We start from the raw sequence: 26,445 nt of genomic DNA, 5'->3' as shown, positions 1-26,445 counted from the left end.
TCTAACAATACTAAGTAGTGAGTGCTGAACATTAACTTTTGAGTGCCCATCACCACATAATTGCATGAGACTTCATCACCTCGGTTCATTGTCTTGGAAAGACAGAGTTCAGTAAGTGCCATCTGTTAATGCTATTTGGAAGGCAATGGACACCTACCTTCTCTATTGTATGGTTTACTAATTAACCACAAGACAGACATAAAGAGAAACTGAACACATTCTGACTGCACATTCTGGGTTATTAAAGGCTGAGGAAAAATTTCTGCAAGTGTCAGAGCTATTATCCTTCAAAGCCAAAGCAGATCATTATCTCCTGATGATCATAAACTCCATGACTAACAGTTTTGTGTCACAGCAGCAGGTACTACAGGTGAAGTCTGTCTGGCTCACTGCCAGCCTCACTAGGTGGTTCCACTGTCAGCGAGATACAGTTTTGCTTGCTGGCAATACACTGTGTTACTGTCATTCAAGGAACACATGCCCACTGATTAATGCTAAAGTCTTATCTACGTCTGACACTGTTCCTCCAGTTCGAATATGACCAGGCATACTTCTCACAGAAACACAGTGGCAACTATTCACAAATTCAAAAAAGCAAAATATTTTGGTTTCTTATAAGGATCTATTATAAATTTATGCCAAAATTGAAAGAAAAGTTTTTAATGCTAATTTTTAGTTATTAGGTGCCTTCTTGCCTGTATTGGAGGGAGAAGGAAAAAAGAGGGGGGTGACGGGTGGAAGAGCCTTTTTTTCCTAATTAAACCATGGGTTTACTTTTTCCTGTTTGCAATGTTAAAAATATTTTTAAGAACAAGAAACAAAACCCAAAAAGACCAACCAAACCCCCTTGAAAAACCCTCATTAGGGCTTTGATGTTTGTTTAAACAGTCACCAGCATTTAAAAATGTAAATAAATCTAAGGAAAGTCCTTATCAGAACTCATCAGCAACTCTCAGTGAACTTGTTCTAGACAGTAACAGTATGTCACCACAAGAATTATCATCACTGTTCCTGGTGACAGAAATGTTAAATAAATAAATGCCTAAATCTGTTTTGACACAGGCTAGTAACTTTCTAAACATGGATAAAACTTCGCTGTTTCATAACACTTCACATTCCATCCCCATTTAACATCAAGTAGCAATCCTGAAATATTTCCTGATATCTGGCAGTAAAATAGCACACTATAAAAGTCCTGAAATGCTTACATGGCAAGATATTTTTGTTTTCAAAAGAAACACACTTCTTAATAAAAAATCTGGGGGGAAAACATTCTACCAAAAAACAGCCTGGGTTTACAAGCTGTGCTGGCACATAGTTCAGTACAATAAATACTACAGTCAGCCACAGTCAATATGGTTCATATGAGGTCACAGGGAACTACAAAAGCATGGAAGAATGCTTAATCCCTCCTAATACTGGCGCAAGACGGAGGTAGTTCCATTAAAATGAATTATATCTCAGCATGAAAAAACAGAACTAGGTTCAGTTTGAATTAAGTGCAGGAAAAGTGTGATAGGACAACTGCAGGTATGAATATATGAAACACTTTTTCTCCTACAGATGCACAGGTACACAACCCCCATCAACTCACCTGCCTCTTGTCATCTGGTGCTTTAAGGAAGAGTGCATTTATTACCGCAATGGTGTACGTCTGGATTTCTTGGTCTGTCCTGTTTGGAACAATGTTGTAGACGTGAGAGGAGAGCACAAATGCACATGAGCTGTAGAAATTGATCTTCCAGCTGCATTTCTGCAGGTAGAAGTGGAGGAGCTGTTTGCACTTCACGTTAACCATGTAAGTTAGGTGACCAAGGCTGGTCATGACCTGGCTTTCTCCATTATTGAGAGAGAGGAGATGTCCCGAAGGGAGACTCAGAATTCAAAAAAGGTGGAATGAGCAACTCCTTGAACTGCCATTGACCCTGCACTGATCATAGCAAGAGTCTCATAACTGGTTTCTGTCAGGTGCAGAACAGCTGGAGATAGGAAGCGGAATCTTCCCTAAAGGCTTCTGGAAATGAACTTGCTGGTATTAAAGCTTTTCAGGTGCATCAAAAATGTCCCAGGTGGGAGGCAAGCATAACTATGCACAGTACCTTACTCTATGCTACAAGAGGCAGCTCCCATCCATTTAAGCACTTCACATTTAAGAAAAAGCCCTTCCCTTTTCAAGTATACATTCAGAAAAAGTTGAGCAATTTTTTGTCTTACACACTTCCCAGCGTCTGGCAAACAAAACAACCCCATCTGTATGCTAATTAAGCATTTCATTACCACAGGGTGCTCTTCTCTTCATTCCCCACTTCCAACTACATAGGTAGCTTGTAGAAAAACAAAACAAAAAAACAAAATCAAAAAAGCCCTAAAGCCTAATGACCAGGCAACTCCAGAAATATTGTTACCAGATCTGCAGTCACTTGCAGTGGAGGCAGGAATCATAAAGGAGGTTGCTGGTCTTTATAGTACTGTTTTTTCTCCAAATGTTGTGCTGTTTTCAGGGGAAAAAATATCCACCATATCAGGTGGTAGTCAAAGCCACTCACCCCTGCAGATGTGGGATTAACTGCCCAATTGTGATCTCCTGTGCTACCTTCTGGTACAGGTCATGGCTATTGAGCACCATTGATTCCAGGATTGCCAGCGACCGTTGCAAGATAGAGATGTCCGAGGCAAATTTGTTCACGTAGCTTGCTATCTGCAAACACAATCATTCAGAGAATTTGCATCTTGTCATGAAAACAGGGACAGGTAAGAAAGAGAACTGTCAGCATGGTTCAGAAAGGCATTAGGATGAAAGGTAGTCTTGTCCACGTACCAGTAATCAGTGAATACCTGAAAATGATCAACCAGGCACAGCGTATACTACCAAAGAACACAGCAGCACAGGGTCTACAGCTGGCACAAGTCACCAAAGGTTATTGTCAATATTCACATGACAAATGTATGCTTCGTCATTACATTACAAACATGATAAATCAGCATTAAAAAATTCAACAATTCTATTTTTTGTGTAGAAAACTTTGGAAAAAACAAGGAAACTAGTTCTCATATTCTCCAGAAAAAATTTGTACAGGCTAAAAATATCTAGGCTTAAGGCAAATGTTTCAAAAGAGAAACTTTTAATCTAGCCTTCTGGAAAAACACAATCTAGAAAAACACACCTTTTTCTTCTGCTTGGTGTTACCAATAATGCTGAAAACTCTTTCCAGGTTACCAATTCAAATTCTGGTGATGATCATGACAACTGGTTCCATAACTCTGTCTAGAGTCCAGCTTTCCATTAATAACCTTCCCTTTTACTGCAAGCTGCCACAAGGAAATGGCACAATAATTAAAACCAAGTTTGACCTCTGCTACTTTGCAGTGTGGCAATGACAAGCTGCACACTCATGTGCAGAGTCAACACAGCTGTGCAGTAAGATTTGGCAACACGTTTGGTGTTCTCCAGCATGCTGCCCAGCCCATGTACCCAGCTTCCTGGGAAGAAACCTGCCTTCTGCTGATGCAGAAAGCGAGAACTGCAGGGGTTTTCTTCAAATACACCAACACCAGCACAGTCAAAATGAAAGGCACCCAAGAAAGTACAGACTGAAGTGTACTGTGACCGCAGTTACTTGCTCTCTACAGCCAAGTAACAGACTACAGTGGCCCTGTCTCAAGTCCGATATGCTCCTTCCAGAAAATTTCACACATCTCTTCAGTATTCCTGCTACAAGTCACTGCTGTAATCATAACTACTGTTTCCAATTCTGGATGCTTGCTGAGACCTAAGAATTGTTTCCCTTTAGGAGGAAGAAAGGCCAGCCCTATGCTTGGAAAAGCTGTCCTGCTGCCTGTAAAGCTCACATTAAAATGTTGACACATGGACAATGGCATTGTTTTGCACTTGTGACATCTTAAGTAGTGGGAGCAAAACACCCAACTTTGGCTGGAGACAAGAAAGAGGGACAGATTTTTCTTTTTCTAATCCATTACAGCACTTTTGCTTTTTGGTCTTTGCTCTGCTACTTGGTTTGCATTACCACAGCAGGAACATCCTACACCAAATGAAACTCAGTTCTGAGAATATACATTTACTTTACTTTCTGTAAATAACCAAGCCATGAATGCATGGAAAACAGGAGGAGAGAGGCAACTCGATTAGCCTTTTTCTATTTTGGACTCTCAGTATCTTCTCCCAGCAAGTCCTGAGCCAAATAATATTTACAATACTATACAAAGAGCAGTGTGCTCTTTAGAGCAACAATCTGTGTCCAAAGCACTGTCCTACCCCACCTCTGTTAGTGGCAATCCAGATGTGTTTTGATGCATTGCAGCCAGAGCTGCCAGGTCTCCACAGGGCCCACAACAGGGACAGTGGATGCACACAGCAACTCTGCACTGCTCACACATTAAACCAAGTGCCCCTGGATGCCTCAGTTTTCAGGCATCCATGGATTGCTTGTGCAGGATGAAAACCATGTGTCCAGACTGTGTTTAAAATTGCTAGATTTCTGTCACCTCTTTAGGAGCCCTGACATTTATGAATTATTCTTGGTGCAGCAGCTCCTTCAGGTGGCAGTGAATGCTTCACTGGGATATAACATTTTCATACCAGGGACCTGCAGAAATGTAACAGTATAGATGACTGGAACCTTCGTCTAGGAGAGGCTGCCTTAGCCTCATTTATTCTCCTGACCTTGGACCATAACATCTTTTAATCATTAACACAAACACAAGGTATGAAACTGTCTTGTGTGTTTAAAAAGACATATCACACTGAACATAGATGCAAAACATCTGCTGGGTAACTTGCATGTCAAGCTGTGTGTATTCATAACCACCTTGCTGAAGCATGAAGTCTGGCCAGAAATAATAGGCTTGTCTGCCTTGAAAAATAAGTCATGCAAGTTCCAGGGAGAACAAAACTGCATTAAAAAGAAATTTTATTCCCACACTTGAAGTTCTGGATGTGGGAAAAAAAAGAGAGCCTTCTTGAGAAGAAACAGGAATCAACAGGAGTTCAAATCTGTGTTATTTGCTGTTTCCTGTTTATTAAGCACCACACAGAGAGAGGGCTTCAAAATCGAAAAATAATCCTGCACTCATTTATCAAAAATTCTGATTATTAAAATAATGCAAGCTCAGGAAAATACTATATCTTTTTCAGAAAGAAGCAACTTGATGGCTTTGCACTTCCACGTGAAAACCTGTTACATGGGTGTGTGTCATTAAGGATAAAATTATTTTTTCAACAAAATACCTGTGACCTTAAAATCTGCATATATAGCCACATACAAATGAAGAGTCTAGGTGCTTAACTTCCTTTCAATTTCAAGGGAAATTGGAAATCTGACCATGAATTTACACATTCATGCTCCCTTGAAATAGGAGCTAAGTATGTAAACTGAGAGTAGATGAGACACCTATAGCAAACTGAACTACATCATCTGAGTTCTCCTCCTGGTTCAGCATCATTTAAGGCAAAAGAGAGAATTCAGAAGTTAAAGAAAAAGTTGTTATATATACTACTACTGCTACTACTTTTATTATTATTATTACTATTTAAAATCTGCTCTAGAAAAAGAACACATGGTGGAAAAAAAGTGAAAGAAACAGATATGATGTCATTATGCATGTTCATTAGTTATCTGCCTGCACTATCCTCTTGTCAGAAATGTACAGAAAAATCTGTCCAAGTTGTGGTCTCTGTTAAGATTTAGTGCATAGTAAAATTTTAAAGGGTGTATATAATTTTGAAGTAAGGAACTAGAGCTGCACTTGACTACAGAAAAAACAATTGACAGTTGTGACATACAGAAATACTTCCCTGGCTGCCACCCTGTTTTCTGCACAATATATTTTAGAAGGTAGAGTAAACAATTTGTCAACACTTAGGCTCTGCATCATACACTTATGAATCAGCAATTATATAAGTAATTTTTAAGGATTTTATAAAAATACCTTAAACAATACTACAAGCATTATTACTCCTTTAGTAGGAACTAAAGATGGAAGCACCAAATTTGTGTAGTGCATTTTTGTCATGGTTTAGGAGTGTTATTTCCCTGTTTAGTGCTCCCATTGAACACCCCAAACAATGCATCACTCACTCACTCACTCACTCACTCACTCACTCACACCCCTGTACTTCCCGTGGCAGACCTGAGGAGAATTGGAGGCACTGAAGGTAAACATCATGGGTTGAGATAAGAACAGTTTACTGGAAACAGCAATGAAGCAAGAAAAATACAGTGACAGCAATACTATCAATAACAGAGGGCACGAGAGAGATGAGCGCTTCACCCGCCAATGCTCCCAACGTGGAAACCGGGAATACCTGAACCACTGCCATGCTATCCTGACCCAGAAGGAACCCCTTCCCCTGTCCCCAGAAAATGATTTGAGGTGGTATAGAATAACTTCTGGGTCCTAGCCATGCCCACTCCTGTATGTTGCAAAAATTAACCTTGTCCTGGCCAGAAGCAGGACAATTTTGATAACCAATCATCGCGACTTTTTCTAAGAACTTGGAATCCAAATCCTTTAGGCAGCTATGGAATCTGGAAATGAGCTATTTATCATCATAAACAAGAAAAAGGCCTTGAGAGAACGTTGCATATCATAAGGAAGCTTTTCCAAATGATGTATTTTCCCTCAAAATAAGGAAAAAAGTACTCCTTGAAAGCAACAATCTTACTTGCTACTCTTGGAATAGCAGTCTATAGATACCCAAAGGATGGGAGAGAGTCTGCATCCAACACCAAGCGCCTATTCATTAGAAACAGTCAGGGGCTCCCCTTGGGGTCTCCTTCAGCTTCTGTATTTGCAAGTTTAAAAAGTACTCCAGAAGAAAGTCAGACTAATTCAACCCCATTCAAGTTTATCTTTCATCTAACATGAAGCTTCAAAAGGCAGAAGCACTTGATTGCAAGTTTCCCCTCAGCAGAAACTTATCAACTCCCTTATCCATCCCGTCAGTCACTTGAGCAAGCCCATCAAGGACCTCAAGTGGCCTGTCAAAAGCCAACTTCAGAGAAGCTAGCGAGGATGAAGTTGTAGATTGCTGCCACAGGGATGAGACATGGTCCAAAGGTGCTCTGCTAGCTTTGTCCCATGCCCACACTGCAGCACCGAGTGCTCTGCCTTTCTGGCTTCCAACTGCATGCAGATCAGAACAGTCCTGAGCCTCTTTCCTCCACCTCTGCCATTCTCTGTCCCTCTGTTTCTCTTCTAACTCTCTGTGATCTCATGAGAAGTTTGAACAGAGAGAAATGAAGAGATGAGTACCCTTGCCCCTGGAAGAGAAGAAGCAAACCTGTTTCCCAGAGATGGTTTAAGAGAACTTTTGCGTTCATGCTAGAGCAGCTCATCCTTAAAACAGCACCTCATAAGTTGCCATGGCCCATGAAAGCAGCTGTAAAAGCAGCTGGGAAAGCTGTAAAGCATGGGAGGGACTTTCACACTGCAAACAGATTTCCCTTTCCCAGGTGGCTGATTCACTGTGACACTGAAGCCGCAAGAGAACTGTTCCTTGTGGAGAAGTCTCCACAGCACAGCAAGAGAGACTCCTCTCCCTAAGAGAACTGAAGGAAGAATATTCTAGGGGTGGTAAACTGACTGAAAGTCTCAGATTTTGTCTCTTTACATTGTCAGTGGGAGAGAAAAGAGGGTACAAGGGGAGAAGAAATGTTCTGAAGGCTTTATTCTGATTCTTATTATTCTTTCTTTTAGTTCTGTTAATAAAGTTTTCTTTATGCCCTTTAAAGCTTTGAGCCTGCTTTGCTCTCCTCCTAATTCTTATCTCACAGCAGAAAATGAGTAAATAATTCTAGTAGGTGCACTGGCATTTCATTAGACCCATCACATTCCCCTATCATTCTCCTTGGTCCCTTTCTTGCTCCATAGTTTCATTTCTGGTTTTACCTGCCAGTTTTGGTTTATATAGGTACTTTGTGAAAATGCTTTGGTTTGTGTCTTTTGGTTGGGTTTTTTTGTTTGTTTTTTTTCTTTAATTGGGTCATCCAGGGAAACCTATAGAAGTGCTTGGCAGAAGAGATGAGCCATTAACAAGGGGAACACAACAATTTCTCCTATTGTTGCAATACAGTCCACAGGGCAAAAGTTGGACAAAGACATTTGTTTTGAGCCAATAACAAAGTAAACTGCTCTAAACTAACTTTAGCAAGTTTCTTCATATGCTCCACAGTAGGCTCCCCTAGAAAGTAAGGCATTCTGACTTTGTGTCTCCTACAGTCAGTTAAAAGCAGTTGTAGAATTTTCTTTGCCATTAGAAGGTAACAACAATTGTCATCACAACCTACCTGTACTGTGAAATTGGAAAAGAAATTTTAAAACCAGACCAAAACTCATATCAGTTACGCTATTTTTTTCCTTATGACCAAACATGAGGTTTAGTATCTAAAGTATCTAATGCTTTTTTCCATAGTTGATCCTTCTTTCACTTTTGGCAACAAAAGTCAATTTCTGCTTTCCTTTGATGGTAGCAATTTTCTAACAAAATTTAAAGCCCTTGCTCTGACACACGCTGCTAAAATGAAGGTTTCTTTGCCACAGGTTATATTCATTTAATTACTGCTTCTGATATTATTTTAGTGAAGTAACTGATATCTTTTGAACCTGTTCAAATACACCTTAAGTTATGATAAATTCAATCAGGTTTGAAAATTCTTTGTAAAGAAGAATTATATGGTTTTGGGGTTTTTCTTCCCCAGTAAATGAAAAGTGTTGAATCAGTAACAAAATCTTTTCCTCAAGTCTTGTAAATGTCTGTACCTAAAGAGTTCTACCATGTTTCTGCTGCTTTTGTGCATCTCTGACATGTAAGTAAAGAAGAATATGTTGCAAATTGTGAACAAACCTGTTTCAAAACCACACACCTCAACTGCGAGATTCAGAGGGGCAAAGTTCAGCCTAATTAACTCAGATATCATCCTAATTTCAAATTGTCAACTAACTCATTTCTCTTCTTCCAATACCCCAGAAGAAACATTTCAGTGCTGGGATTTTTTCCTAGAAATATGTCATTACTCATTTTAGTTTACATTACCTCAAAATACTAATTTTTTGCTTTAACTGTATTTTATCTGCACAGGGAGGTCACAATGTAATTGAATAAGCAATTTATCATATAAAAAGCCTATTACTGCGTTGATTCCAATTCACTCCAACTGATTTCCACAGAAGTTGAACCAGATTCTGCAGTACAAGCATTTATAGTTTGAAACAGCACTTTAATCCCATTTTCATGTACCTTTTTTCACCAATGACTTAATAATGTACCCAGGAAAAAAACAAAGAAGGAAAAAAAGAAACAAACCCAAATTACAACTCACCTCAAATATTTAAACTGATATAGAACAGATAGCATAGATTCCAAATTTACCTTTTTAATGAATGCCACAGAGAATGTATCCCACGATACAATCCCATGATCCATCAGCTCAACAAATGCAGTCAGTGTAAAGGACAACATGTCTCCAAAGCTGCAAGAGACAGGAGTCATGACAACATTTACCAGTAATGCAGCAGGGCAGCAACTGAGGGAATAAAGCAGCAGGAAGCTTTCAGAAAGGCAGGAAAATGAAGCCAATTATGGACTAAGAGGTAGCAGAAGAGCAAGAGAGGCCGTGCTATAGGTAGTCTCCAAAACAATTTAGCATGGATAACAAGAATAGTCTACTGGAGGAAAGCAGTTGTAAGAGAAGAAGTAATCCCTAGGAGAACACTGCATGCAATGCTCAAAAAATAAAAATAAAAAATCAGTCAGTGCAAATTAAACTTCTCTCATAAATTCAGAGATTTAGATCTAACAGAGGAAAGAAGTGAACTTTTTCCTTGGCACTTATGAAATCCTCCTAATTGAAGGCCATGTAGGGGTGTCACATTTTGGTACCTCTGCATCAAACAAATTGGTGGGAAGTTAGAGCATTGTTTATTCCTTCTCTTACAATGAAGCAAATATATTTTAAAAATGCACCAGAAGAGATTATGTATCTTGAACAGCAGCTTTCTAACAGTTAATGCCTTGATTTCTTTCTTTAAACCTGGAGATGCATCTCTTTTACTCTATCTATGAGCAACCAAATTGCAAAGCATGCAATTCAAATTATTTAGGTTTTGCAGGCCACTACCCTGCATTTTACGCCTGTAAATTTGAAATTCAACACATCTTTGTACGAACTGAAGAAAATTCAAAATTAGTTTAAATTCATCAGGGACAATATGATAATCTGCACAGGAATTCTTCATGTTAAACCACAACTTTTAAAGATTAGCTTCATTTCTATACATAGTCAGGGCATCAAACAGTCAGCAGCCACAAGGATTTCAGTGAAGCCCTTCCATGAAGTAACTACTCAGTACAAACAGCAGTGCAGAGATCCTGAAAGGGGATTGCATTCCAGGCTGCCTGCAAGGTACTCTGCCAGTAAACCATTAAAAAGCAAAATTATGCAATCAAACAGCATGGAAAGTCCCAGTGATTTTAATACAGCAGCTTACACCTAATAAAAAGATAGAATAATTTAAAAAAAACCAACCCTCTGTCAGATTGGAAGTTCAAAACTTAGCATGTGTAAAACCTGAGTCCAATAGTACAGCCATAGTTAATCACTGTAATTAATTGGTGTTCTTGGAGCTGTGGTTTACCTACTGTCCTGCATGAGCCCAACACAAAAAAAGTGAACATCCACTCGGATGGAAGACATTTACAGCAGTGCAGAGGAATAAGGCAGACAAATCAGCTTCAGTGCAGCAACTCCAGTGGCTGGATTTGGTTTAATCTGCCTTTTAGGGATATCTGATGGCAAGATGCAACCCTTAATGGCCTCTTCATTTAAGAAACGGCATTTTGCCAGAACTCCTGAGATACTCTCCACCAAAAATACTCCTGCCATTCCTGACATTTTGTGAGTGAAACCCAAAAAACACCAAAACACTTTTCCCTTCAGTAAATACAGGCATGTACAGTGGCTCTGTACATACCTGTATGTACTGTTCATTATGACAAAATGAAAAACCTACACTAAAGAGCAAACAAGAAAAATTATGTCTCTAAAAATCCACTGTAACTTGGCAGGGAATACTTTCTTCAGCAAACAAATGGTCTAGAAGTTCTGGATTTTGTTTTGAGAGGCAGAGGATGCTCTATTGCCTTTTTTTCTTGTTGTAGCTGGTTTGTTTGTTTGGGGTTTCTTTAATATTGAAAATCATTTAAGAACCACATTAGATTTAAAATGTCATCATTAGCATTCCAAATGACCAAGGATTTCATATTAAGATGACAATAGGACTCTGAAGGAAATTTAATCAGCTCTGGTCCTGTCACATTCCCCAATTAATTCCTTTTGCATAATATAGTTATTTATGAACCCACAAATAAAACAGCAAGCCCAGGAAAGGCTTTCTTCTACAAGCTTGCAGCAAATCCTAATGCATGACAGAATACTTCTACAAATACAAGGAATACTAATATTATAAATATTAATATTATTATTATTAATTAAAACTAAAGAAGTTCCAAATATTTAATTTAAAAGGTAGGCCATATAGGTTGATAAGTGGATAAAAATCTCTCCAAGTGTTAAATTAAGCACACAATCTGGCAGAGATAAATTTTCTCATCCCTTGTTTTAAAATTTTGTCAGTTAACCTGTATTTAGTATATGAATGCTCTTCAATAAACAAATTGTACATGAAAACTAATCCCCATCAAGAAAAGGTAAAGTTTAGAGGGCTTACTTAAACTGCATTAAACTGGTGCATGGATATTCATCTTCAGAACAGCAGTGGCTGGAATGTAAAGGGATCAAACTAACCTGGATTCACCAGTCTCATTAAGTCTTTTCATCAAAACTATTGATCAATCCTACCAGATTAATACTGATTAATCCATGCTCTTCCACAGCTCTGGGGAATAAACTGGGCTAATGGAGCTGACAGTTCTAGTTTGAATGTATAAACCAAGTTTTAGCAGGTCTGACAGTGATACAACCATTTGGGATCCAGAAGGTGAAAGCACTTTTCAACTTAAAATGTTCAGACACCTCCTCAGATGTCACTCCGGTGACTCTGCCTCAAATAATTAATGACTGAAGAAGTGCAACACTGGGACTAATCAAGCATCAAGAAATGCCTCAGCTCTCTTATTATGCAGCACCACACATACACACTATCTCCTTCTAAAACGCGTGGCTGTACACATGCACCTGCCCACGCACGGATACACCAAGTGCCATTGCAAAAGTCAAAAGCCAGGCTTAAGGGATAAGCATTAGGAGCAGCACAGCTGAAGATGAAAGCAATCTGCAGGGTAACTAGGGCAAGATAAGGATTAAAGCATCTGCGGGGGGAGGGGAAGGGTGTTGATTCATTGTTAAGTGGTTAAACACAAGCGGATAGGTAGAAATAGAGTTTCAAGTAATTTGCTTAAAAACACACACACAGACACACTCACACTATTAAGAGCAGAGACAGAGGCTGGAAATTTAAAGCTAATCAAAGCTGGTTTATAAAATTAGCAATCTTTAAAAAAAATGGTAGGAGCTGTTTAACTCAAGGCCTCTGTAAGGGTTTTGATCATACAAAAAGTCAAAAAAATAATGGGGCCTCTTTCTTCATAAAATAATTTTAGAATAATCCATAGCACAAGGCACAACAGTTCTGTAACTATCAAACCCTTACTGCTGTGGCTAAATTACTTAATAGTTTGAGGACAATTCCTAATGAAGATGCTTTTTAATGCAGCAAGAGGGGAAAAATGATCAGAAAGATGCACTGTGTAATTGCAATTTCATATCTCATTAATGCTGACATCTTAATAACCTTTGGTTTCAGGCAAGCTCCTTCTACAAGCCCTCCTGAATGCTGCTCTGGCTCTGGCTCTTGGATGCCTTACATTGGGACAAGGGATGAAATTTCACTGTTCTTTGCTGACTCCCCTCTTCTAACCCCCATTGTGAGAGCTGGACATGAAGCATCTCCTCACTCACAGCAGGTCCTGGCAAAAGCAGAAAGCTGAGGTTTGCAATGCCATCAGCTGTCCCAGCATGAGCCATTCCAGTGGGTGGCCATGTTCTAATACAGCCTGTGGGTCCTCAACCTCTCTGACAAACCTGCCTGAAGATTAGGGCAATGGCTGCTCTCTACCTCTCTAGGTCAAACCTGTTAATTTAAATTCCTAAGAATTCTCTGTATTCTTACCTTAAGAAATTGTGAAGGAAAAAAGCCAAACCCAAACCATTCCACACATTTTGATACTAGGGTTTTTTTCCTGAAAATAAAAATGATAGGAATGTGCCTGTGATCCTGATTACACACCTGTCTCTCACATGCCTTCCTAGTATCATTTCTACAGGCTAAACCAGCTTTTTATCCTCTGTGCTTATTTTAAAATATGCCTAGAGCAGCTTGGATTTTTGAAATAAATTAATGGCAGTTTAGCACCCAAATCCCCTAGATGTTTTAAAAAAAGAAATTTAAAAAATCTCAATCTATGTTTCACACACATAACAAAATGGACATTTTGTCACTGCTATGGAGGGCAAAATACTTGACTGCTCAAATGATTATGTAAATCAAAATAATTAGTCAGGGTCAACTGTCATGAGGTAACAAACAATGAAATACAAGCTTTTACCAAGCTCATGTTTTATATGAAAAATACCTTTGTGTAGTGGAATCTAGAAATTAATTGTTGCTTCTCTGTTGCAACCAGCAACAGAGCCCCCAGCCCACTGGGACTAGAAGCCAAAGAATGCACATCTTTACACAAACCCCTTTCATGGGCAAAAGAGAACCAAAGCTGAGTTCTAATTTTGCAAGGGAAAGCAGCAAAGAAACAATTTAATTGGGCAGGAGGTAACAGGAGAGTGGCAGCCTACTACTAAATGCAGGAGTGGTTAACTAAGTCCCTTATCTGGGCTCACAGCCTAATACTGGGCAGCTGAAAGGCCTGACATCTCTGAGGTCAACATCAAAGGGTAAGAACAGCTTTTTAAATTGGAGCTGTCAAGGATAAATGGCCATGAATAAATTTAAACAGGCGAACAGAATATATCTAATCATCAGAAGACAAGAGCTCTGGAAAAGCCATGGGGGCCAGAATCTAAGTCTAAAACGAAGACTGATGATGTAGCAGGATGCTTTGCCAGCACAGTGTGAACTTTATATTGCTATGGCTCCTCTTCACTGCTTCTACACTGCCCTGCTTCTTCAAACAACCTTTCCAAGGGTAAAACTAAGCCCCTGCAAAAATCAAAGCAGGAGCAAATCACACCTACTTGGTACTTATTAGAGATGAAAATGATGGAGCAATCTGTGTAGTAGCTGCCCCTATTTTTCTAGATGATTATAGAAAATATACTTAACTGCTACACAGCAATTGACACAGATTTTTTCTTTTTCCTTGTGCTGGCTAAGCACTACCGAAATATTTCTTTCTGATACAGTTTCACTGCATCATTAAGAGGGGTCAGCCTTACTGATTTCAAATCCCTTGCATTCCAAGAACAAGAAATAGCTTTGTAACCCTAGTATCAGGGTTTCACTATATCTGAAAAATAATTTTCATTAAAGAAAAACAAGGTGTGAATTTTAAACAGAATAATCCAAGTGTAGATACTCTTACTATGGAGTATGACTAAATCCACTTAAAGGTACATTAAGCATGGGAAACTAGCCCAGAGGAACTATTACACACTGAAGATGTGATTAGAATTACCTTTTTTTCCTTATTCCCCATTTTTTAAATTCCTGGTTTTGTTAATTTCATGGCAATTTCCTCAAATGGACTACTTTTCCTAAAAGCTCAGGCATCACTGTGCTGGAAAAACACCCCTCTCCAATCAGTTTGGTTTGACTACAATTCAGCACTGCAATGCAGAAGTCAATTAATAGAGCTGTTACATGGGATTTTAAAAAATTTATTATGTCATCCTGTACATCCAAAGTAACTTGCTTTTTTAAATTAGCATTTGGTTCCTTTATGTATCTTTAGTCAAGAAGACAGGAAGTGGATGCTGAGAAGTGTTTTAGTTTAGTTCATGATATCAAGCTCTGTGGGGTATCTTATCATTCTTATTTCACTAGATCTTTTCCCACTAATACATGGGGGGGAAATAGTCAGGATGTTGGGTAACTACACTCACAAAACACTACTGTAAACACTTTACCTTCAAAACATATGAGCAAACCAGCTTCCAGAACTATTGGTTTCACATCCTCAACAATTCTGGTACCTTTTTGAGTACAAGTCCCAAATTCAATAATATGTGTTACTTAATTGTATTATCTTACATACTACTGCTAGAAATCAAGATATGAATCTTGAGGAAATCAAAATATTAATATCTGAGTACCTCCATGCAAACTGAAGTTTCTATTGGCAGGATTTAAGTCCCAAAGTTAGAATAAACTTTAGTCACAGGCATGTTCTTTACTACTGTATTCACTGATGTGATACATCTACATTGGCCAATAAGGACCCTCTTAATAAGTATCTTAATAAGGATCAAGTGGGAAAAAACTTGTTCTCATGAGTAAACAAAGCTAAACTGTGCAAAAAAATTAATTCAGGTCATCAGTCAGATCAGGCCCTAAAACAAGGGTGCAATGCAACTGTAAGTCAGTATTTCAGTACTGTCCTGAGGACAAACTTGATCCACAGAAGTTCTACAGTGTAATAGAGTTTGGAAACAGAGAGCTGCTGAAAGACTATAAATAATTTTCCACAAAGAACTATTTTCACAGCAGTGAGGAAATGCCATCTCAAAGGACAGGAGATACCTTGTCTCAGCAGGGGTGATCATAGATTCACAGAATTTTTATGGTTGGAAGGTATTTATGAAAATCATCAGGTCCAACCTGCCAAGGCAGGGCCACCTGGAGCAGGTGACACAGGAATGCATCCAGGTGGGGTTGGAATGTCTCCAGAGAGGGACACTCCATGAACTCCCTGGGCAGCTGTTCAGTGCTTTGCTGCCCTCAGTGTAAAGGAGCTCTTCATCATGTTGAGGTGAATTTGTGTTTCAGCTCACAGCCATTGCTTCTTGTCCTGTTGCTGGGAACCATGGGAAGGAGTCTGGCACCATCCTCTTGGCACCTGCCTTTGAGATATTTATCTGCATTAATGAGATCCCCTCTCAGCCTTCTCCACACTAAACAGACCCAGCTCCTGCAGTCTCTCCTTTTAAGAGAGATGCTCCAGAGCCCTAATTATCTTTGCAGCCTTCCAGTGGCCCTGTCCCAGGAGCTCCATGCCTTTCTGGCACTGAGGAGTGCAGACCTGGACACAGCACTGCAGATGTGGCTTTACTGGAACAGAGTAGAGGGGGAGGACCACCTCCTTTGACCTGCTGGCCTCAGTCTTAGGATGTCATTGGCCCTCCTGGCCCCAAGGGCACTGCCAGCTCATGGTCAAGTTGTCATCCTCCAGGACACCCAGATCCTTCTCTCCAGAGCTGCTCTCTACTTGGTCACTCCCCAACATGTAGGGGTGCTTGGGGTTATTCCTCCCCAGGTGCAGGACCATACACTTCACTTACTTGAACCTCATTAGATTTCTCTCTACCTAGCTGTCCAGCCCTTCACAGTCCTGCTGGACGGCAGCAGAGCCTTCAGGTTATGCTGCCAAGGTGATGCTTCCGAGAACTCCATAAGCTTCATGGCACTTGAACAATTTTCTTCAAAATCTAAACTTTTCTATTATGAAACAAGTTACTTTGTATTGGGTTAAGAAATTGAACTAAGCAGAAGGATTTAAAATTCCTGCCAAATTTATTCTTACTGTATAATTTATTTATTAGACAATGATTTAAAAATAAATGTTTCAGAACTTGGTTTACAGCAGATGTGTGAAAGTATGATTTAGCACAGGTTTGGATGGGGAGCTGCATTCCCTGCATGATAAATCACATCAAGCTCTCAGAATGACAGACATATACTTAATTGATTATTCTCTTGCTTCCTTGGGTTTTAGCTATACTTGACATGTCAAATTTGCAAGGCAGTCAAGATATTACAACATCTCTTGGGATTCAAATTTATCAAAGCCTGTGCTTAACTCTGAACAAACAGAAGCATTCTGTTCAAAATCATCAGGGAAACAGGCTGGGAAATTCTAATATGAGCCCATTTACTATTTTACAGTTTTCCTTTATACAGCTATCTGCAGCAACTAGCATTACCTGGGACCAGCAAATAATAGGAATTCAAACTGGGACAATAACCTTACTTTTCATCTCACTAAAACTGACCATTAAAATTGCCAACTATCAATCACATAAGCCAATGAAATTGAAGAGGGGAGTTGGGAAAGGCGGGGAATTTTTTTTTTTTTGCTGAAATTAGAGAAGAAAACCAAACAAAAGCTTTACTTCAGAAATAGTAAAAGCCCCTGCTGAAGTTACAGAAATAAAACACTCATTCCATAGGCAAAGCAAAAAAAAGGCCTCATCAAAAAATTGTAGCAGGCATCAAAGAGCAGAAAACAGAGAAGATTGAAGATTTGCTGATGCATATGCACAGTTGTATTTACATATAAAGACTAGCACAAGGGCCTGAACTCAGTCATGCAAAAGAAGAGGTAGTATGCAAGGTGATGATCTAATCAAGTTCTTACCAGGGCTTCATTATCTTCTGCAATTTCTGATATCGTCTGCAAAATTAAAACTTGCAGGTGAGGAAAAACACTTTAAAACATCTGTACTCTATCTACTGCATACAAACCCCCCCATACTTGAGCCATAAAATTCACAGACATGCATACAATAACAGGCAGTAAATTGCTAACCATTTGCTGTGAACAGAAGCACTTCAGTAACTGGTAATAAACGCTCCAAATAAATTTTAAATATGTGTTCAGAATACTTGTGTTAACTTCTGTTAGGAAAAAAACAGATCTAGACATTCTAATTTAGTAAAATTCTAATTTGTGTAAAAAACCTTTGATACAAAACAATAAAGGTTTACACCTTAAGCATCTTCTGTACTGTTTCAATGACATGTAACCCATTACTTCTAGTCTCCACCACTAATACTGATGTCAGAGTCATCAGCACTGTTGAAATTGGTGTAGCTAGGATGGTAAATGGTAAAAATGGCACCAAAGGTAGATACCCTCCTTTTAAAACACCACTTAAACACATAAAAATAACAGAGCTAGAAAGAGATTAAAAAAACCCAATCCATTTCTTACTTAAAAATTTCTTGTGCCTCCTAAATCTATTTCACAGTTTTATTTCTTGTGCCTCCTAAATCTATTTCACAGTTTTATTTCAGAGGCTTGACTGCAGTCCCATACTGGGCAGACTAGTGTTAAAAAGGAGAGGTCCCAAAAAAGAGGTCCCTCTTTCCTTTCTGCACCTTCTCCCCAAGTCTTCCCTTCTGCACTTTGCCTCACAGCAAGCTGCACAGCAGTGTCATTCAGCTCAGAAGAGCTCTAGGACTGCAAGCTCTCCAATCACTGTTCAATTCTCTAATTCTCTCCCTGAATGCAGCTACAGTTTTGGGGCTTTTTTCAATTTTGGTAAAGCAGTAATTCCTCACAGCTTTTCAAGAGGAACCAGTCTCAAGGAGGGCAGCTTTTGGGCTGGCTTGTGTGAATGTCAGTGGAGAAACAACAGGAACCAGGTGTGAGCTGCAATACTCATGCCTGAAGATAGTGCTGCCCTGTATCCAAACACAGACTGGGCTACAGCCTAACTCAAATCAGAAAAGTGACAAGATTTTCTCCTTGGATTTTTTGCCCTTGGTTCTTTTATGCTACAACATCTATCTGGGTAATGAGTAATAGTGACTAAACAAAAAACATCCTGATGATCAGACAGCCTTAACAAGTGGGGGAAAATACCCTCAACGCACTTTTATGAGCAGGAAAAGTCAAAACATTTTCCATAGTAGGAGATCCAAGCTTCAGCAGAATGTCACTCCTGTGCTTCTGCAAACTAAGTGCTTCCAGGCTGTGGCAGATTCTGCTAAAGCACCGAGAGCAATTGCCACAACAAATGGGTTTTGTCATCTCCCAAATGTGCGTGGATCCTTGCAACTCTCTGCAGCACATCAGCCAAACTTCATAGCACTCTTCCCAGGCCAGTTTTTAAAATAGTTACTTTCTTCCAGGTGCTGACTTCAGCTAAGCAGCAAACAAACTTGAAATTAGGGCTGTGTTTTTCTGATAGAGAAACAAGAGTGGGGTTTGCAAACTGGTAGCACTTCAAAGGACAGATTCTGTTTGGCCAGAGATTTCTCACAACAGGCTCTAATCAGGACATTTTCTCCATGACTGAGACAGGGATTACAGAACAAACATCTGAGTCCTAAAACAAAACATTTATACAGGAACTCCCTTAGCATTTACAGAACTCTTATCCATCCTGAGTTAATCAGCAATCAGTTAACCTGAGGTCAAAAAGTGTCCAAAGTAAAAGAAAATAGAAATTTAGAATAATGTGCAGAAAAAATTGAATTATATAAGACATTTCTAGTGAAGCAATACAAAGACAAAATTTTGACTTCAGAGGAAAGATAGCCATTGTATTAAACCAAACAATTTCCACTGATTTTTCTTGCTTTGGTGTGACTAGAGCAGCAATCAATCTAGGACATCAAATGTTGCAGCAACACATGATTATAGACTGACTTTTACCACTGAAGATGTGGATGGAGGCTGCTCTCTAAAGCAACACATGCTGTTTTCATCCATCATCAAACCAAAACATAACAGAGAAGGAACTGGCATGAGCAGGAGCTCCTCTCATATTTACCCACAGACCATGCAAAAGACACCAAGGAGGAGCCAAGCTGATTCTTCCAGCAAGTCAGCCTGGAAAGAAACTGTACAGTCTGCCACCTCCACCAGCTTTCCTCTTTCTATATATACATAACTTTTTTTCTCCAGAGGGCTGACTCTGTGGTAGCACCCAAACAGCTCTGTAGAGCCCTTCTTGGTGAGTTACGGTCACAAATGCTGAAAGCCTTACTGATCTAGACACTGTAATTAGCTCAATACTTATATTTATATTTTTTCTTTGTTGCTTTTTTTTTTTTGTTTCCTAAAGAAAGCATCCCTCAATTGCACTTGCACAGATGGGAAGAAAACCACAGCCATAAAGCAAATGATATAAGGTCAAATTAAATAGCAATTGCGAAAGGCTGAGATTCTCTAGTGGTGAAAGACAAACCCAGTGATTTTTACACAGGCAGGAAACTCAAAATAGATGCCAACCTAATGCAAAATAACATGAATGACAAGTTACCAGGTTAGGCATTTTTCTACCATAATATATTTCCTGTCTGGCCTCAAAGGAACTTTTTGATACAATTCCAAATGAATCCCAAGGAGTAGCAGTGAGTTCTCTTTGGACTTTCCCAGGCACACAGACTTACTACTTGCTCAAATACTGCAGGTTACACCTTGAACAGCTTCCAGCAGAGACCAGCTTAGCAGGCACCTGACTAGATCAACTCCTATACGTTCATGTGCCAAAACTGCTGTACAAAGACTAAAGATGCCCCAAATCTAAACCCCAGCTGGAGTAACACACAGTGCACAGGAAGGGCTTGTCTGAATTGGGGGGAAAAACTAAAATGTCCCATTATGGAAGCCAGTGTGGAGCCACTGTAGCTAATGATGCCAAGACCTAAAGCAGTCACACCACTTCAGCACAACAATTGTTTCAGAGCCTGCACTGTTTGAACATGAGCAGAATTGTGTAAGAGTACCACTGAGGATAAAAGCTTTTAATGCAGTATCACCCCAGAGAGGGCCACTGTTACCAAAGGTGGAAGATGCTCACAAAAACTTCCGCCTTCACAGAAACACTGATGGGATGATGGATGAATGACCTGCCAAGCACATTAAAGCACCATTTGGCTGTTGCTTTTCAGGCAAAGACAAGGATAATGCACATTCTAGATAATAGGTAGTGTAAAGAAAAATCCAAGAGTACAAATTTCTGGCTTCTCTTTGTAACAGGTGTGGCTATCATAAGCATATGACATCTGGGAAACATTTTGACCTGGAATAATCTACAAAATTATTATTAATATTAAGTTACACAGCAGCCCTCAGACTCATCATAGCCACAACATCCCACAGCTATACACAGTCCAACAGACAAAAGCATCCTGAAAAGTTGCAGAAGTGGAGATTTTAAGCTTTCCCCCTTATTTTTCTTAGTTTTTCAAATACAGTTTTGTCTGGAGTTAAAAAATAAAAAAATAATTTTGCCCACCTTCATACTCTGGAGAATATTTGGAAATATAAATCCACTGCTGATGTTACTCTTTTTATAACATCTTACAAAAGTGGTTACCAAACAAGACCCAGTAAAACTGTCTCTTCTCATCCCTCTTCCTGCCAACAGGGTGCTGATATCACCATTTGAAAGGGGTCATTTAAATGCTAATATTTCCAAACACAGACAAAGTAAAAAAATCAAGCCTGGAGAAATAGCATTTAGGAGGGGGGGACCAGCAACTCTCCCTCTCTTCCCTCCAAAATGTGATCTTTGACAGTTCCACCTTCAGATGACCTTGAGATTGGCTCAGTTGGTAAAAGCAGGGTGTTAGTAACACAGAGGCTTGTGGCTTCAATCCCTGTAGGGGCCATTCACTCAAGAATTGGACTCAATGATCCTTCTGGGCCCCTTCCAAGTGAGACGATTCCATGATTTTATCTAAAGCCCACAGTGTGTACTTTGCATATGTAAAAGATGTAAGAAAAATTGTACTTGTGTGTGCTGAGAGGGAGGGTGTAATCCAAGCCTGAAGACTGATGGGGAAACAAACCCAAAATAGAACAAGCTGGAGAAAAGTAAACCAACAAAAAAGCCACTCCAGAAAAAAATCCTACTCCACCTTCTTTCTTTATGGAAACTGCACTGAAAAATAGAGCTGCACCCCTTTCTCCTTCTCCTGCCCTTACCACCTCCAAAGTGGTACAGTAGGATTACCTGATTTTATACACCCTTTTGGATTTCTGCCTTATAGACAATAGTCACCCTCTCCCGACATTACAGAAGCACTAAGAAATGAAGATTACGTAAAACCCCTGTTGGACAAAAATTGATTTTGGCAGCAATGTCAGATTAAGTAATCTATGCTTCCAGGTGAAGCTTCACAGGAATAGTTGAGCCTGTTTAAAATCTTGTGCTGTCAAAAATACAAATTACTTTCCTCCCTCTATTGGCTGACTGAGTTTCTGACAGTTTAGCAAATTGAACTGCATCACTGAGGAGTCAAATAAGCATTGAAGTTGAACAAGAGAGGGAGCAGGTACTATGCAGCCAGGAAGGGTGGAAATGGACTACTTTATAGAGTGGCAAAAACCTACTAGCTTAGTATTGTTCCTATCTTCTGAAAATTCATTTTCCACTTATCTAGCAATTTGGGCTTTCACAACTGTTTTCTGGGGCAATGCTTTGAGCTCAACCAGGGAGCTAAACTGGGTTAAGGAATATTGTATAAAAGTAGCCTCTACTGTCACTTTTCATAACCTATACCACTTTTCCAGTCCAGCTTGGTAGAAACAGTACTGGTATAACTCTCCAGATGAAGCAGGACAGGAACAAGTTACTGTGAGCAAGGGCAGCTTAAACGTTTCGACAGCACTGCTGAAATACTCATCAGACTGGGATGGAAAAAACCACCAGCAGGTATTTGAGCAACTGTCCCAAAAAGTGTGCTAAAGTCGGAATAACTCCAACCCAATCTGTCTTCAGTTTTCCACTGGGCTGGCATACAGTATTATCTCTGTAAGACAAGCCAAGAGCTAGAATTTCACAGAACAATGCAATTTGTCCTTAAAGCATGCACAATTGATCTCCCAGAGACTTCCAGCTGTACAGCAGCCAACCCTGCAAATGCCTGTGCTCAATAGAAGGCTCCTCTTAGTCAACACACAAAACCCATACAAATATACATTTATTTAGAAGCTTGCATGCACTTAATCTAGCTGCATTTATTATTTCCAATAGGAAGATGGCAAAATTTAACAACTAAAATTAAAAGCAAGGTGCTTTTTTCTCCAATCTGCATATGAAGCCATTACAGCACTCTAATAATTAAAACTATCTGCTAATCAGGCTATCTGCTACCTTGTCTTAGCAGCATCAACTAGCATGTTCCTGTGCCATAGCTATATAACAATAAAGGTGCTCAGCACAGCCTCATTGATGAAGCAGATGTCTGGAGAATAATCTTCTCAACAGTAGCATAAACAATTCTGTTCTGGTTACTGTCAAGACAGCTAGGCTTAGCATAATGTCTCCTTTTTTTTTTTTTTTTTTTCTTTTTTTTTTTTTTGGCAGAAACCGTGTGTTGTTTCAGCCAAATGGCAAGTCATAGAGATCAGGATAATGCCAATTTTAAAAATGCTGAAAATTCTGGGTAGACCTTCCTCCTTTCCCTCCCATGAGATCAACATTATTATTATTATTACTAGCAATAACAAAAATAAATATAGATTCCTTTTATAAACTCTTTGGTCTTTCAATATTTGCAGCATGTGAATTGCGTTTTCTTTTTCTTGCTTTATAAGGCATTATGAGGACTTTTTTTCCTTCTAAGGAAGGCTGAGAGTCTGTTCCAGTCACACAACTATTCTGATACATCAAGTAAAAAAACCCAGGACTTTAACAGTCTTCTGCTACATCAGAAGGGCTGTCTGTACAGACATGATTTCCTGAAACACAAGTTCTAGGCTCAACTATAGAATACAGCTCTGAATGAGAGAACTACGTTATCACAGCTGGGGTAGCAAGAAGACATGACTCCTTCTTCCACCTTGGTTCCTGAACATATTTTTTATCAGTCATTAGGATACCTAGGACTCAGCAGCATTGCTCATTTTCTGCCCCATTTTAGGGCATTGCATTCTGAGGGGGAGTGGAAGCAGCACACCTGTACACTCCCCCTTTAGACAGTCTGTACACCCAAGCAGGTGGACTGCACAGGCAGCTCCTCTTAACTAGGCATGGACTGGCTTCTGAACAAAAACTAGCATTAGGAGTGCTGTGGAAATCACTTTCTGAAAAGTCTCAGGAAAGAAAAATAGCTGCCTGCACACATCCACCCCACTCTTGGGTGATACAAACACCCAGTCTGAGAAATGTTTGGACATCGTGGATAATTATAGAATGGAATCAGCATTTTCTTGTTCTTCATGACTTGTCTTGCAGTCTTTTCTATAATTTATAGGTCACCCAAACCATAAAAACAAACATGAAACTATCTTTTTTTTCCCTTTTCCCTAAGACTTGTAGCAGTGCTGTGGAAGCAAGAATGAGCCTGAAGGAAAAACAAGATAAGCCATCTCAATCAACAATATCAAAACACATGTGGACAGTTTCTGAGACGTTACATCTCTGCTGATAGAAATATATTCATATTGACAAGATGCACTCTCAGCTTCACTAGGGCCCATGCATGCTACCACCAATCCCTACAGCTTTGTGCTCACACACACCATGCCCACAGCTCTCTATTCTCTAACACACTCTAATTTTCTTCAATATTCAGGAATATAACATATGGAAAACTAACTAGGAAATGCTGTTATTTCTTGTCAACTTTTTATAGTACCACTTCTTTTCATCACCTGCAAAATGAAACAGAAGTAAGTAGAAATCCAGGGGTTTGCATTCTCTTACACTGGTCACTGTACTTTAATAGTCATCAGCTTCACTGAAATAATGACTAAGTAGCACAATAAACAAAAGTAACTATAAATAAAATATAGGCCTCTTCCTCAGTGAAAGTTATATAAGAAGATAGGGTCTTGTTTTCCAGAGGCAACCCAGTAAAACTTAATTACACACTCAACTTAGAACTTAAGAGCCGCCTCTAACATGAAATCCATGTGCAAAGAAAACCTCAGAGCAACTTTGCACTGAGCACGATGGCACTTCTAATGAGCACTGCCTGGCCCCTTGGGGAAAATAGAGAATAAGGCTTGAATTAACAAAATCCATCGATTTCTAGCGCAGCTGCAGCACACCGTGAGCAGAGGCGCCACTCAGCCTGGCCTTACAGATGTAGGGCTGTTCCCAGCTGCATCAGCCCAGGGCAGCTGGCACAGCCCACAGAGGGGATCCCTGCAGAACACCAGCAGCCACCACCCCGTAGGATGTGTCCCATTCCTGCTCTCCCAGGCTCTCAGTGCCAGTCCCCAGACCGTGCAATACAGGAGCAGAGAACAGGAGCACAGACGGACACCCTCCTCACACTGCTTCACAGCACATCTGCTCTCAGGTCGTGGCTCAGTGACACACCTAGGGTCTGTTGCCATAGAAAAGGGCATTTTCTGCATCCACTCATGACCAGTTCCTATCTTGTTTCTTCAAGTCCCTAACTGAGCAGAAAACTAATTTTAGAGAGTTAGTTTTCTAACAGAATCATGTACTTTGCCAAAGGTTAACAGGCTGGTTTGGCTGTGTGAGGCACACAGACACTGGAACCAACTCCTGGGAAAAAGCTGGACTGGGCTGAAGAACAGGGGTTAAAACACAGGAAATGGGGGAAGAAGGCAGGGAGCTGGACCATCTCTCAGCAGCACCAAGACATTGGGTTTGTCTCAGCTGTATGGGTGACTCAGAGCCCCTTTCAAACAAGGATGGCTGTACAGGAGCAGCACCAAAGTGGCTAACTCCATAGTGAAGATATACCTTAAATGCATCTTTATAAAATACATTGTCTTCTAAAACTGGGCCATGAAAGAAGTTTCTGCCCCACCCCAAAATTTCTGGCTCCTCATTCCTCCTCTAATACCTGCCCCCTTCCCTTTATAATGCTAGTGCAATTGTAATTTTTGACACTATGGACACTGAGAGAGCAGTGTAGGTTCACCTATGGACACAGAGAGAAGCTTTATGTTCTGAAGCATTTTGGTGACCTTGTCAGCTGCACAGCCCACAAGGCAATGCTGCTGTGCCCAGGCTGGGAGCAATGGCAAGGAGGCCTTCAATTTGATTTATTCAGTGAGCATCTTGTGTGAGACCTCTTACTAACAGTAGTGCAGAGAGTCCAAGCAAAAACAAGAACAGACCGTAAGAGGACAACTGACTGATTCCAGCTGCCTTTCTTTGACAGCCTAGGGCGCTGAATGAAAAAAAAAAAAGTTTCTTTTCTTTCTTTTGAGGAAGCAGTTTGTCTGTTTGCTTAGTGTGCTGACAGACCCTGATGAGAGGGAGCAGATTCAGTACCTTGAAGAGAGATGAGAAAGGAAAGCAGAAGCACCATGGTAGGCTTAGGCTGCTGTGCCTCTGTATGTTTGCTCCTTTCATCAAATCCCCAGTTCTGTTAAATATGCACTCATCAGCCAGTGATGCACAGTATAAAAGCAGAAGGGAATGCACAGCATAGCACAGATGTCCCTGCTTTACAACTCCCTTTGCAAAACCAGACTTGGAAAAACCTGACCTGCTCACACCCTCAGGAGCTGAA

The 26,445-nt window shown here is 39.9% G+C and overlaps 1 protein-coding gene across 6 annotated transcripts in view; it reads right to left on the bottom strand.

Annotated features, from left to right (window-relative positions):
- Positions 1-26,445, bottom strand: part of LOC311161455 (engulfment and cell motility protein 1) — a 199,370-nt gene that overhangs the window by 85,109 nt on the left and 87,816 nt on the right. For all 6 annotated transcript variants that reach the window (XM_084219036.1, XM_084219033.1, XM_084219034.1 and 3 more), the window contains 4 exons: positions 17,624-17,659; positions 9,389-9,488; positions 2,547-2,698; positions 1,595-1,673 (listed from right to left, as the gene is read on the bottom strand). In XM_084219036.1, the coding sequence (XP_084075162.1) occupies positions 1,595-1,673; positions 2,547-2,698; positions 9,389-9,488; positions 17,624-17,659 (367 nt within the window). The remainder of the gene's footprint in view (positions 1-1,594; positions 1,674-2,546; positions 2,699-9,388; positions 9,489-17,623; positions 17,660-26,445) is intronic.

The sequence above is a fragment of the Fringilla coelebs genome (genome assembly GCF_963513975.1).
Source record: "Fringilla coelebs genome assembly, chromosome: 1".
In the NCBI taxonomy this organism is placed as follows: Eukaryota; Metazoa; Chordata; class Aves; order Passeriformes; family Fringillidae; genus Fringilla; species Fringilla coelebs.
This window is presented reverse-complemented; position numbering and strand designations above follow the sequence as displayed.